Here is a 14,087-nt window from a genome sequence, read left to right on the forward strand (position 1 = left end):
GAGAAGACACGTAAGAAATTTGACCTTCAGGGGGAAAGAAAAACAGACAAGTCTGAGCTTTTCATTTTCAGGTAATACGTCATCTCTGCATTCAGTGCCCTTACACCCTGCTTTGTCCTAATCTTCCCCTGTCATGAAAAAAAGGTAATAAAGAAACCTAATCAGCAAATACATTACACATTTACCTTAGCGAGTGCTCTCTCGCAATGTCAGGGCATGTTGTAAATATGCCTTCTTGCCGACATATTTATAGGAAGAAAAAAAAAAGCCAAACAAGTAACACTGGTAGTTTTATGACTAACACTAAATGTGATGACAGAGACTGGGCAAAACAACTTTTCTTTCCTATACAATAAAATTAGACATATTTCACATTAGTAAAGGTGTGTATGTTTGTGTAAAGTTTTTGCATTCTCTCAGTGGCAGTGTTGGAGACAAAACAGTACAACGCTTCACACTGCAGTAGGTTTAATTTCAAATCAGAGTTACAGCTGATGATGGAACTCAGTCCACCAGCCTCTTCTTCAAATACAAAGAAAAACATGTTGTTTATCTGGAGATTAGGTTGGGATTTGTGTGTTAGACTGTATCTGCAATTTTATTTCAGCTTCAAATGACCAAGAGCGCGATAGAAAGTAATGTTCAACCAGATGCTGGAATGATGGCAATAAGGCACAACTTTATAAAAGCTCTCAGACTGACTGCCCTTTGTATTTTTTTATTAAAGCTTTGGTCAGAATTTGATTATTTCAAACACAAATGATGCCCATTTTCAAAAGGAGACCAAATTGCGATCTTTTCAGAGAAAAGAAACATCTCTGCTTCAGCTTTGTGTTGCTGCTACCCATGTCCCAGGTCTCTATAGCGGGAGCGGTGAATGCCTGCTCGACATTGGAGGGTATCATGCTGTTTCCATATTGTACCCCTGGGCCTCCCCGCAGCAGTGGCCCACATGGGAAAGCAGACCAGGCGGCGGGATAAACCAATTACCCCCCAGTCTGGGTGGACTCCTGCCGGCGCACCATGCAGCAGCTCCGGGCCGAGCCCTCCTAGGCTCGATCCCCATGAGAGCCTGCTGGAATTCCCAGAGATGAGAATAGTGTGGTCTCAAAGGCCTGCAGAGAGACTATATTTTGCTTGGAAATTTGACATGGTGGCCTCCTGGGACAAAGCTGAAGGAGGAGACTTCAAACTGTGCTTCCGTAGGATTAAAAAAAACATTTGTGGAAGCCTTCATTTTTGTGGACCATTCATCAACATTAGGCACTTTTAGACCTTTATCCACTTCTTATACACACAGATATCTCTGCAGAGACACATGTGAAGAAAATGGGCTTTTTTCTAAAACTCTGACCTCCAGAAATATTACCCATCTACTAGAACTATAATAAAATATGCATATAATAAATTATATTTTCTACAGGTTATTACAAATTAACTTTTACTAAATGAGCACATTTTGGGTCTATATGCTGCTGTGCCTTGGCAGAAGCAAATATGAATACTAACAGGAATGATGGAGAAAAATCTAAACTAGAATATGAAACTGAGCCTAAATGCGCAAGAAGAGAAAATATTTATGGAGTTAAAGAAAACAGAGGGCTCTCCTCTCCTCTGACTTCTTGCATTCATGAGCCCTGATGGTTTCTAGATGACAGCAGCCGTGACAATGGTCATTATGTCTGCCAGAGGCCCAGTCGCCGCAGGGCCATTGTGTGTGCCCCATTCACCACACAGTCATTTACACTTTCATTGGCAGCTATTTAGTCCTCATAAAACGTTCAACACACCAATTTGTGAGCCCTGCTCAGCCAAGGAGAAGTGTGGAATAGGCTCAGAAAGCAGTTGCTTTAAAAGTCAATTAATTGTTCCCTTCTCCTGGGAGGGGCTTCAGGGGAGGATCCCCGGGCTTCAGGGGGCCTCACATCTGTCTATTCATCTTCTTGGGCCATGATGCACAGGCCACACGGCTCAAAAGAAACGCCCGATTCAGTCTGCTCAGAGTTGTGGCCAGCTAAGATTCTGTAATTCACTTCGAGGAAGGGTTATCCTATTATCATAAGAATCTAATTCCTGGGCGAAAAGATGTATTAAAGAGTGAAAGAAAACAAAAATGAGCTTGAAGGGAACTTTGGCACTAAATCCTCTTCTGTGCAGACAGATATAAAAAAAAAACCCACAGATTATGCTGCATGCGATGAGAAAGTGGGTGGGAAGTCATTTAAGCCGTCACAAAGGCACCTTTTAAGAAGCCAAAGCATATTCTGTCTAAACAGAGGGCCTCATGAAATGTCTGTTTTATTCATTGATCATGAGCTAATTGCACTTCTCAATACTTCATCAGCCACAGTTATGAGCTGACCACAACATCTGTGCAAACTGTTTAAAAGAGTGTGTAAAAAAAAAACATCTGTGGATTGATTGTGTAAATAATGAAATGTTGATTTATCTGTTACAATAAAAACATTCTTCGGAATAACATTATTTATGTTATTTATTTTAAAATGGCAAAATGAGTACAACAGAGCGACGGAGACGTGTAGACATATTTGATTTATTTAAAGCTCAGCAATCCGGAGTCTCAGTTGTTTCTAGATTTCATCCACTCTCCAACCGAAAAAAAGAAAGGAAATAAAGTAAAATATCTACCGCAAACATCTCCAGCTGCAAGAAAAAAGATCGCTGCACCGCGATCTTGAATCAGAAAGAAAAGAACTGCCTCGTGCAGGATCCAACAGACAGGAGTAAACACAAAACAGATGATTTCACAATGCTGTAAGTGATAAAACGTCGTATATATGTACACTCCTATTCAGTAAAACAAACTGGCAATAATAAATGGCTGTGCTTCAATCCACCCTCCTGCCTCAGTTCATAGGGCAATTGTCACAGAGAGGCAGCAAAATGAACAACAGTTAATGCAGGGAGAGACACAAAAGGAGAGCAGCAACCCAACCCCTCCTTATTCTCCCAGGACTGAGGGCATTGATGGAAGAGAGACAAAGGCCGGCCCTCTCTGAGCTGCAGTGCAGGAGGCCCTGCTGGTTAACTCTATTCTCCTCCTCCAAATTAGTTTTTATCACCAGCATTTCAGCGGCTTTTCCCTGCTGGTGCCACCTTGGTGGAACGTGACAGCAAGGATCTGAAGTGCACCAGTGCAGAGGTGGTTAGACTTCTCAGCTCAGTATTGCTAAGATGACTCACGCACGTGCACACACACACACACACACACACACCTCCTCAGTCTAAAGGAAAGTCGCAGGAATTCTGGCGTGCCGTTCGGGCATTGTGGTAGACAGACAGGAAGTCTTTGTATCGCGGGGCACACCCTAACCAAGCTTCCCCAAAGTGTTCCGACCCAGTGAAAAGAAACTCTCCGTCTCCGGGCTTGACGTGGCACTGCAGGAGTGTGTGGATGTGTCCACGCCAGGACTGACATGACACCAGTGGATCCAGATGTTGCTCAAACACTCCACTGCGCTGCCAGTACACCCTCAGCGCTGATACCTCCACTGAGGACATTTGACGTCGAGAGTCATGGGTGACCTTTTTGATGTAGCCTCGAACAACTGAAAAAGACAGGAAAGCAGAACCACGTGTTTACGCCGCATCCAGTGGATGTTTCAGATAAAGTGGTCACTTAATTAGGGGGAAAAGCTGGCTTGATGGGGGCTAAACAAAGGTTAAGTATAACAAGACAGAGGACCATTTTTGAACTGGGACATATGAAGAACTACTCAAGTAGAGTTTAGTCTCCCTTTAAAATGAACAAACAAAAGCACAGACAAAAATGTCACAGCCTCACTCAGCAGATCATCAACATCTGTTTGAGTTTGTCTGCACTGCTGTTGTCCCATTATGGAGCCTAACATGAGATGGGTTTTGAAGTGTTGCCAGGTGGAGAGTGCATTCAGCTGTAATTCAATTAAATTTTGTTTATATAGAGCCAAATCACAACAACAACAGTCACATAAAGGCATTTTATATTGTAAGATAATGACCCTATAATAATAGAGAGAAAAAGCTCAGCAATTCCCTAGAAAGCACTGGTGACAATAGGAAGGAAAAACTCCCCTTTAACAGGAAGAAACCTCCAGCAGAACCAGGTTCAGGGAAAGGCAGCCATCTGCTTTGACCAGTTCAGGATGAGGGGAGGGAGTCAGGAGAAAGGAGATCCTTTAGACGGTGGCGTGATGTACAAGATTATATTTCAAGGAAAATCTCACTGTTGCTGAGTCATTAAGAAAAGCCGGAGGGAACAAGAACAATAGCGAGAGATGTGTCATCTTGTCATCTTGCTGAGTAAGATACCCACCAAAGTCGCTGCTACAGATAGCCATGAGAAGTTCTGTGTCATTGCAGGGTCGACAGGATGCTGTGGGTGGAGAAAAATCATTTCACAAAATTAGAAATTTGCTCTTTGCTGGGCAGCTTTGCGACTATCACAGCTGAAGACTTGCATCGAGTAATCTTCCGCTTGTTCTGCTATGTTGTTTCTCGCCTTACCCACTTCTCTCTGTCCTCGCTCGGCCTGCTTAGCTCTCTTTTCTCTCCTAACCGTCATGATTCAAAGCTCTATAGCTGACAGTGACTGACAGAAAGGTGTCATTTCTCCTCCCCAACGCTTCACTGACCTAAAATCTGACCCACATACCGGCTCCATTCATCCCCCTTCTCACATCACACACTGAAGAAACCATGGCTTGGCCAGAGGAATGCTGCTTCTAGCTTCTGCCCATAGCACCACCTCCAGATCAAAAACCCACGCTAGTCTCGACCCCACGTTTGACTCCTTTTGTATCTACCTAATTGAATGACCCCTGTGCCAATGCAGGAGCCTGCAGGAGTCAAACACTCCGGCAGACTGGCAATACAGAAAAGATAAACCTGCAGCTGTCTATTATAGTCATAGAATGACATCACCACACTGAAACCAGCCCGCACACATGGATAAATGCTAATAAACAGACAAGCACAATGATAAGGCATTTGTGGAATCTGCAAAGTATTTGCAGTCTCAATTCAGGCCCTTGGCCCGGTGCCCTCCAGCCACTATGCAGTCTGCTCGGTCCCATCTGCTTTGTCCCTTGATGGAAACCAGACAACTAGACTGACCAGCAGCTGCATGCTGCAGTCCACAAGGCAAGACTATAATTCAATAACCACTTTTTTTTTTCAAATTGGGAATTATGACTGGTAGGCAAGTCTCTTTTGAAGATCCAAATCTGCCGTTTGAAGTCACTATAGCAGTAGGGGAGATCGGGGATAGTTGTAACGTGGGTCAGTTGTAACACTTCCAATTTCTCCAATCAGGGCTAAGTTTCAAATGATGTGACTCATCCTGTGCGTGCCCAATTCAGAACTGCTATCACATGTGAAAAATCAGCACATTTTTTCAAACACAGACAATTTTACACGAAAAAAGTAATTTGTATGCCAAAAAGTAAGTTTTTCTACTTTATTTCAATTTCTAATAGCATTATCTGCTTTGCAGTTAAACTCATCAAACCTAAATTATGTTATTTGTATGTCTATGGGGATATATTCTGTGTAGGTCTTTAGTGCTAATGTTTTAGCCGTTGGCTGTAATGTTAGCTAGTTCATGGCTATAGGAGTCTGGGTCAGTTGTAACAGCAACAGTCTGGGTTAGTTGTAACAATAATGCAGATGTTACAACTTACCACACTATTACTTTAACTTATATTAAACAAGTTGGGGCAACGACATCAGCAGAGAGAGGTTCACTGGTCGCTTTTGTATATGCGGTTAATGCCATTGGCAACAGAATTCCTCCACTGTTTGTGTTCCCACACATACATTATGCAGACCACTGTGTCAGAGATGGACCAGTAGGAAGTATTGGTAATGGAAATAAATCAGGAGGGTGCAAGAAACAGATTTCCTCATCTTTCTGAAGCACTTTGCAAACCACACCAAGGTAAGCTATGAAAAAATGTAATGGAATTGCGATGCTGGTGAACAACTACATTTTTTCAGCTTCATTGTTATGTTCAAAATTGGTGCAAGAGTTGTAGGTTATAATGCCCACTCAGCCAATGAGGCCAAACTCAAGGATGACCAACCAAAATTAATGAAATATTGAGTTGCAGAAAATTCCATAATTTGTCTTTTTTGGGGGGTTGGAATATGTTCAAAAGCTAGATTTCTGCATTCTGTCACACACACACACATAGCTACATAAATGGCTCTAAGTGCATTCATGTGTTGAATAAACAAAGATTACATGTTAATGTTTTGTTAGTACCCTTATTTCATTGTGTTACATTTCACCCCAGGATATGTTACAACTAACCCAGACTATGGGGTTAATTGTAACATTTCACTCTTTGTGTTTGAGACCATACCATGCAATGGGTAAATGTGCTGCAGAGAAAATAGCTGCACTATTTAATAGCATGTAAATACTTTGCATTACATTTTGAATCCACTACCTTAAAAGAGCTCCAATTTACAGACAGAAATGTCAAAAATGTTACAACTATCCCCGGTCTCCCCCCTCTGAAACCATAAGAAAAGTTTTAGTGCCACTTTTAATGGACACCCTTTATAACGAGTATAGCTTTTGAATATTTAAGCTACTGACTAAAGCTCATAAATTATTTGGTAACCATAAGAACAAAGTAGGAAATGTGATATGATCCAGTCAGTCAAAGCAGCTTTTCAGAACAAGACAACTTAAAAAGTCGATGGTTATAAATGAACCATGAGGAGGGGTGAAAAGTAAATGACTCCACACTGCTGTGCCTAAGCAAAGCAAACCCCCACAAGAAATGAGTGTGGCCTAATTTCTGATCTATCGCCGAAAAGAAGAACCTTCCGTCTTACTTATCTAATGGCTCACATAAAATAATTGCGGAAAATAGAAATACAAAAATAAATGATAATAGTGAGATGAAATATTAATGTAATTTCAGCTCATTAGTAAAATGGATATCACATCAAATGTTATATGTTATATCAAATATATATATATATAACATTTTAATGTTACATAAGATCAAAAAATATTTATTTACTCATTTATTGCTAATACTTATATTATTACAAATTATTAAATGCAAACGTGACTTTAAAGCAGAGCCTTTACGTTAATACTGCGGGACTGACTGAAATGATTTTGCTTTAGCAAATAAGAAATATTAATACGTTCATAACGTACACCTTTATAAATGTTGCTTTATCAGAATGGGACCTAAAGCCAAATTTTGATTTAGGTTCAATCTCCTCGAACCAAAAGATTACTACTCACTCTCCAGCCCGCTGGGGCCGAGGTTTGGCGCAGCAGCACTCCTGTTGGTGAGCAGCTCGTATTTGAAGCCCACCGTGCGTCTGTTCCGCGGTCCATCACTCTGAGGGCTGGCCTGGAGGTAGATTACGGGCTTGTGAGGTCCGTCTGCCCGGAAGCAGAACACCTGATACTCCGGCCGCCCGCTGTCCGTCACCAGCAGCTCCAGCTGCCCGGCACGCTCAATGAACACGCTGGCTCCGCCGAAGGAGGGAGACGGTTTGATGCAGATGGAGGTGTGCCGGGCGGAGGACAGATTGGGCTCGAGGACCACTCTGAGGGCCTGACCCGGGTAGACCCACCTCACCGAGCCCTTTGTACAGCGTAATCGCACCTGGAGTACAATCCTGGAATCCACGCCAGCTGCAAAACCGCTGGATTCGGAGGGAAATGCCAAATCAAATACTGCCTGGCACTGCATGGATGTCATCACTACAAATAAAAACTAAATGGTTCGATCCTTAATAAATTATTCAACCATATTAATCTAACAAAAAACTCAAATGGACCAGATTCCAACTTATTTGTTTATCCCTTCTGCATTAAATTTAAAAAGTCTGTCCATAAATGCCGACCATCAGATCCGCAGATTTAAATATGAATTATTCATTAATGTTCTTTCATCTACCAAGCCTCCTATTTTAATCCTCTTAACGGATTGTAAATGTTCTACAGAGCGAACGGTTTGAAAAAATATAAGTTACATAAGACAAGTATCAAAGCTTCTCCCCAATCTTTACCCGAGGAGCAACAGTGCACTCAGTGTTTTCAAAAAATCGTTTAAAGAAAAAAAAAATTCCATCGGAAATCAAAGTTCTTACCTTCCAGTCCAGTTACACAAATCAGCTGCACAGCGGAGAGCCAGAAAACACGTCAAAATAATCAGATTTGGCAACATCTCACCCACACAAAGATAAAAAAACCCAGAGAGGCTGGTAGCAGTGCATGGCTGGAGAGTTTGTCAGTGAATAAACAGAGTGAGGGCTTTCTGCTGCTGCACTCTGGGGACTGGGGGGGGGGGGGGGGGGGGGGGGATTCGCTCCTGTGCTCTCTCTCTCTACACAGCACTTAGCATACTCTCCCCTCTCTTTGTTAACCTCTAATTAGGAGCGATCCAGTTGTTGGGTACTGCCAGCTCTTTGTCTTTGCTCTATATAGACACAATCGGTTTGAGGGCCCTCAGCCATCTGTTAACATCTTTGCGCTTTTCTGCACTGTAATTCATTCACTCCTCAAGTTTTACTTTGTATCTGACCGCCTGTAGTTCAATTCAAAAATGTTGCTTGCCATAAAATTGCTTTCATTTTCAAAAAAAGTTACAGTTCCTGGGAGGGGAAAAGCGTCTGATTTCAAATCCTCGACTGCGTTAAGAGAAGCCTGATCTCTGTATTGACATTCTTTTAGAGGCAGGCCATCTACAAACAGAAAGAGCAGGCAAAGGAGGAGGGAAATATGCAATGCATCCGAACTTGAGCTTCATCTAGTGGCGGGATGATGCACCGCAAGGTCTCCCCACATCTGGAAAGCAAAGTAAAGCCTGCTGCGGGCTTCTTCTGCAAAAGAGAGCGAGTGCAGGAGCAGGCTGTCCCCCTCCTGCCTCTAATTCTGCAGCTGGGTACAGAGTGGAGTGAGTCAATGAGTTGTCATAAAAAATTCATCCACTGAGGAGCTCTTCTGAATTTTTAACCTGCGGGGTCTTTGTGTTTAAGTAGGTTGGCACCCCTTTAAGGTCCCGCTGGTAGCGACATCTCGTGGACGTGTGCGGAACGTAACAGTGCGGACTGATCCGAGAGCTGGCGCTTCGTCAGTGTTTGTCGAAAACGCCCTGACAGGAGGGGATTTTGACAATGAGTAGAAAGCAGTCACAGGGACAGTCCCCCCATCAGATGTCGCCTCAGCTGCTAGAGAAGCCGCAAATATGGAGGAATCAAATCATACCCGACAATACAAGTGTGAAAATAGGCTTGGTAGTTTATAGTCACTGTTTACTATAGGGATTTTTTAAAATTGTGAAGTTATTTTTCTGTTATTTTAAATACGATTATAGAAGTGTTCGCCGCACTTCCGTTTCCCATTTAGATATGACCTTGTTTGCAGCTTCAGTTCAACATTAGAAAACGTTAAAGAAGTTAAAAATAAACAAACAAGTTAAAAAAGAAAAAAAAGCCAAGAGTCAATTTCCAGGATCGGCTCACAGAGAGACAAAGCTAAAAAAAAACCAAACAAACAAAAAAAATGAATGGAGGCTTTGTGTGTGAAGCGTGACCTCTTACAGTGCAGACTGGATCCGGAGGCCAAATGAACCAAGCTGCTGCATATCATTAATAATAATATAAAAACTATAATATCTACACGATCAATCCATAGCTTTAAATTCGTGCATTTTGTATTTTTTTTTTTTATTTAATTTTTGATGAAATGTATTCATCGCTCGTGTTCTTTCGGGTCACGGGGTCACGGTGTCTGTGGTCATGTCTTCAGGCTTTATGTCCAAACCACAAATCACTCAAACTAATTACAAATGTGTGTCATTTACTGCGTGTTATTTCTTTATTTATTTTGACTAAATAAATTCAAACTGTTAACGCTAACACTCACTGACTGACTGACAGTGGCGTTAAGGCCTCTCTGTGTCCATAACGTAAACGCGATCTCATCTACTGAGATAATTAATTACAAAAAAGAAAGAAGAAGATTCAAAGATTATAACTTTTTATTTATTTATTTATTTATTTTTTTTTTTTGTCTTAGGTTTTAAAGCTCCACAGTTCATTTTTTACTCTCGAGTTAAAACCCTTTTCTATTTTTTTTTTCTATTGAATTAAATGTAAAAACTAAGTCCATGATTTCTTCGGCGTGACCTCAGGCCTTCACAGTATGAAGTGAAGTTCTTGGGAACGTAAGCTCCACCGTTTGGCTGCCTTGACAAAATTTCCAATCAAAATGTTTATTTTAAAACGATAATCAGATTTTATCTGCTAGCAACATTTTCCATGCCCATACAGGTCAGTGCTTACAAAGACTTTGTCAGCTTTCACATGTTTAATGATCTTAAACGTTTTAAGATCAGGACTTGATGCAAAATATAAAGTCGCGATAAACAATTTTGTGGAGACACTTCTAAATATGAATCTGTGCATTTCCTCTTTGTCGGGAATGATAAAACATTACACATTTTATTTACATTATTTTTGGATAATAATACACTCCCACGAATTAATATGGGCAAATTAATAATAATAAAAAAAAAACAATTACAATAACCTCTGACCTTAATTAAAATCGCGGTGTTTTGTTGAACGCAGGATGGTGCAAAGCTAAAGCTAGAAATTGGGCTGAATCACGTACAAAACTTCTTCACATTTCAACCAAAACCACCTGTCAGCCAGCGAGAAATCGTATTTGGCATCGCTGTCAAAGAATGCTTCTCGCTGAATGAATTTTAGCCAGCAAAGACCGCGATCAGATAACTCTGTTTATACTTGCAGAGTTTGTGTAAACAGTGCAAAAACAAAAATTGAGAGCGGGTGGACAGTCAAAGAGCAACAACAGCAACAACAACACTCCTTAAACTTCAGTTTGATTTTAATTTCATCAGCAGCGTATTAAATATCGGTATGTACACGTTTGAAAGTTACATAGAAAAAATATAGTATTACAGTAGGCCTGTTTGTTAGTAGCTTGTTACACAATTACATCCTTGGCAGGTTTAGCCTCCTCTGAACTACATGAAATACTCATCTTTTATCTTTGAAGAAGCCTTTGTCCGTGCTGCTCTCTCTGACGGTGACTGTCAGGAAGTTCAAGGTGACATCGGTTACGGTCACAGTGTCCAGGTGAGCGAAACAGGGGGTCCAGGATGAGGCTGGGTGCTCGGAGGATTCGTGGGTGGAATCGGTGTGTGAAGGTGAAGCTTGTTCCCGGGGCAGAGAGTTCTCGTTCGCTGCAGGCCGCTTCATGCTCAAACAGTGAATCCTGTGCCTCCCCCGCTCGCTTTTGCGCAAATCCGAAGCTAATGCGCACGGGTAAGAGAAGCCCGCGCCCCCCAAATGTCTCTGCTCGCTGTGGGATTTGGGTGTTATCGTGGTTTCCTCCTGAAACCTCTTGGTCAGCTGCATGAGGCAGTGATCTGACGTCTCCCCGTGATGATGCGGGTGTCGGCTGTGGTGAGACGTGGGCTCCTTCGTGAACTTGCTACGTTTGGCGTCCGGCTCTGCTGAGCTGCTGCCGTCGTCTTTATCATAATGCATGTGCATTTTGGGTTTGCGTCCTCTCTTTTTGGGGAACTGCTGGGACTCTTGGACCGTCAGAGCAGCTGCTGGAGTTGTTCTGGGCCTTCTCTCCGACTCTGGTGGGCGAATGTGGACACTTTCTCCTCTGTTGACCGCGCTGGGCGGGAAGATTGTGGGAACCACGGTGCGCAAACCCTCCCTGGCCCTCGGTGTTATGATATGTTCGGGGATGGGATAGGAAACCTGGATCCCTCTGGGAGCCTCTCTTCTAAATTCATACGTCTTTTCTTTGGCTTTGGCTTTGGCCTGAAGAAGCAAAAAAAGAGAAGAAAAACCCCACAATTACATTTGTGATGAAAAGTTTCCCAGAAATGAAAATCTTAAGTCTCTTGAGCAAATGTAAAGTTTTAGAGGCCTTGACCTAAAGTTTCTGTGATTTAAAGAGAATGAAAGGCTGTAAGAATGAAAATACTGTTAATATTCACATGTAAAGTCATGTAAAGTCCTTTGTCCAACATTACATGACCAGAAACCCTTGAGAAAAGAGATCTTTGCAGATCTTTTTTAAACTTACAATTGTTTTCAAATGAAATAAAACCACAGCACAGTAGCATCAAAGTTTATAGGAGTGCACACATCACTGAAATGGTTCAGCCTGTGTACACATGAAGCCACGCCTCAGAAAGACAAGCGAATTAAACTGAATACCCAGAAATAAATATATATATTTAAAAAATAATAATAAAACACTCACCTTTAAAAGAAATGTCTCAGGCTTGGGTCCCCTCTTTTTCGGCCCGAACATCTCCCTTTCTCGCTCCCTGAAGAATTTTTATAAATCGTTAAAAGAGTCCGCACGACACAATAACCAATTATTTTTCATTAAGTCAATGATTAATTGGAACATCTCATTTTACTGGACTATGGGCTGAAATTTAACCAGCTTCCATCAGCTTTCGCTTGTAAGCTAAATACAAATCGAACAAAGCAAAAATATACATGCATCTGTTTGGGATTTATTTATTTATTTTAAATCGGCGACATCACATCTTGCAGCTACTTAAAGTGGCTCTGCTGACACTTTCCTGTCAGGAATGGGGATGTGGGGGTCATAGATTTAAACCCAGACTAAATGTTTTATTTAAAGTGACACTTTTGCAAAATGCGCGGTGCCAACTCGATTCTGCAGGGAGAGGGAGAGAGAGGCCTACTTGTTTCACTGTCAAACCCTCACCTCTCTTCGAAGGCAGAGAAGAGACGTGCATCCAGAATGTTTTCCTCCGGCTCCCAAGTGCTGTACCTACGTCACAACAACCGAGAGGAGAGGTGTTTGGCGACACACAGACACACACTGAGAAACGGTCATTTGTCAATGCGCAAAAACACGCGCTCCTGACACTTTTATCAAAGCAATCTCGCTTTGCTCGCTCTGCAATTACAGACTACGTAGCAGGACAGTGACGCATGGTGAACTCAGCCATTGCTAAAGCTAGTGTAGACTTCAACACATCCCAACGGGCTGAAAGCGAGATGTGTTCAAACACCTGCCAGGTGCGCACAAGCCAGCAGGCGCACGGCACACGGCACCGCCGTACACCGAGTGCGTGAAATGCATTTTATTAAAAAAAACAAAACAAACACACACACATCCACAAAGCTGAGTAACGCCACACTGTGTGATGGTGCAGTTGTGCGAGCGGCCAGGATGGAGCGCTGTCCTTCACAGCTTCGGTTATTATACTCACTTCTGAGACCAGCCCTTCCATTTCACGAGATATTCCCAACGACCCTGCAAAAACAGACCCACAACAGAGTCAGGTTATCAAATGTCTACATGTCGACACTGCAAACGCACATGTTTGCGTTAGAGACGCAGAGACACAGCCTGCGAGTGGAGGAAAAAAAAACAGCGAATACCCGTCTGATTCGCCGTTTAATGATGGACTCGGCTGCGAAGACGCTCTCACCGACAGCCGAGAGCTCCATGGTTCACCATGCACCTCGTTTATTTCTGTGTTTTTTATTATTTTTGGCTTCCCCTCGTCCTCTTCGGGTTGTTTAATTCCGCACATCCCATAATACGCAATCTGGGGAGGACGTCATCACGTCTTTTTCTGTTGCCAGGCGCCGCGGTCGGTAGGACGGATCGTGGCGGAGCGCATTGGCTCAGTTGTTGCTACGTGCTCCGGATTTCTGAGTGAAGGGGCGGAGTCTTGTGCTCTGGCTGCTGTACAGGAATGTCTGGCACAGTGGACTGAGCAAAGTCAGAGGCTCTCGGAGCGGGTCTATTGACCCCCCCAAAGGTCCCTGAGGGGGGTACAAAGAGCCCTCCCCTACACGGCGAGAAGAAAACGCTTAATTTCACTAGAATAAAAAAGAAACGCAAACAAAGATGGAAGACAGTAACTCCTTTATTTAATGAAAGATTTTATACTTAAAAAGCTCAAATAAAGGTGTAAAAAATCCACTAAATATAAGTCTATAAAAAGCAGAAGCATGAAGTATTCAGCGCTAAAATAACAGGCTAATAATTATTATGATAATAATGA

General features: G+C 42.4%; 2 protein-coding genes across 2 annotated transcripts; both read right to left on the reverse strand.

Moving 5' to 3' along the window:
- Window positions 1-2,544: 2,544 nt before the first annotated feature.
- On the reverse strand, window positions 2,545-8,258 carry LOC102795270 (meteorin-like protein). Its single transcript, XM_006791496.3, has 4 exons — window positions 8,128-8,258; window positions 7,271-7,680; window positions 4,316-4,375; window positions 2,545-3,569 (listed from the first exon to the last, which is right to left on the reverse strand). The coding sequence occupies exons 1-4, from the start codon at window positions 8,202-8,204 to the stop codon at window positions 3,241-3,243; spliced, it is 876 nt and encodes a 291-aa protein (XP_006791559.2). The 5' UTR covers window positions 8,205-8,258; the 3' UTR covers window positions 2,545-3,240.
- A 2,615-nt stretch (window positions 8,259-10,873) lies between these two features.
- On the reverse strand, window positions 10,874-13,689 carry cbx8a (chromobox homolog 8a (Pc class homolog, Drosophila)). Its single transcript, XM_087840286.1, has 5 exons — window positions 13,456-13,689; window positions 13,284-13,327; window positions 12,773-12,838; window positions 12,293-12,359; window positions 10,874-11,844 (listed from the first exon to the last, which is right to left on the reverse strand). Exons 1-5 carry the CDS (start codon window positions 13,522-13,524, stop codon window positions 11,044-11,046), a joined length of 1,047 nt encoding a protein of 348 aa, XP_087696412.1. The 5' UTR covers window positions 13,525-13,689; the 3' UTR covers window positions 10,874-11,043.
- Window positions 13,690-14,087: the final 398 nt, after the last annotated feature.

The sequence above is a fragment of the Neolamprologus brichardi genome, chromosome 4, assembly GCF_056152115.1.
Source record: "Neolamprologus brichardi isolate AB-2024 chromosome 4, ASM5615211v1, whole genome shotgun sequence".
Taxonomy (NCBI): domain Eukaryota; kingdom Metazoa; phylum Chordata; class Actinopteri; order Cichliformes; family Cichlidae; genus Neolamprologus; species Neolamprologus brichardi.

Bases quoted from the DNA above. Each gene is read 5' to 3' on its own strand.
- LOC102795270 (XM_006791496.3), bottom strand. From the start codon at position 8,204: ATGTTGCCAAATCTGATTATTTTGACGTGTTTTCTGGCTCTCCGCTGT. The intron at 7,681-8,127 runs GTAAGAACTTTG...CTCCGAATCCAG, and splicing joins TTGTGTAACTGGACTGGAAG to CGGTTTTGCAGCTGGCGTGG. The intron at 3,570-4,315 runs GTGGGTATCTTA...TGTCTTTTTCAG, and splicing joins TATCTGTAGCAGCGACTTTG to TTGTTCGAGGCTACATCAAA.
- cbx8a (XM_087840286.1), bottom strand. From the start codon at position 13,524: ATGGAGCTCTCGGCTGTCGGTGAGAGCGTCTTCGCAGCCGAGTCCATC. The intron at 13,328-13,455 runs GTATTCGCTGTT...CTGTTTTTGCAG, and splicing joins TTAAACGGCGAATCAGACGG to GGTCGTTGGGAATATCTCGT. The intron at 12,360-12,772 runs GTGAGGGTTTGA...AAAATTCTTCAG, and splicing joins TTCTCTGCCTTCGAAGAGAG to GGAGCGAGAAAGGGAGATGT.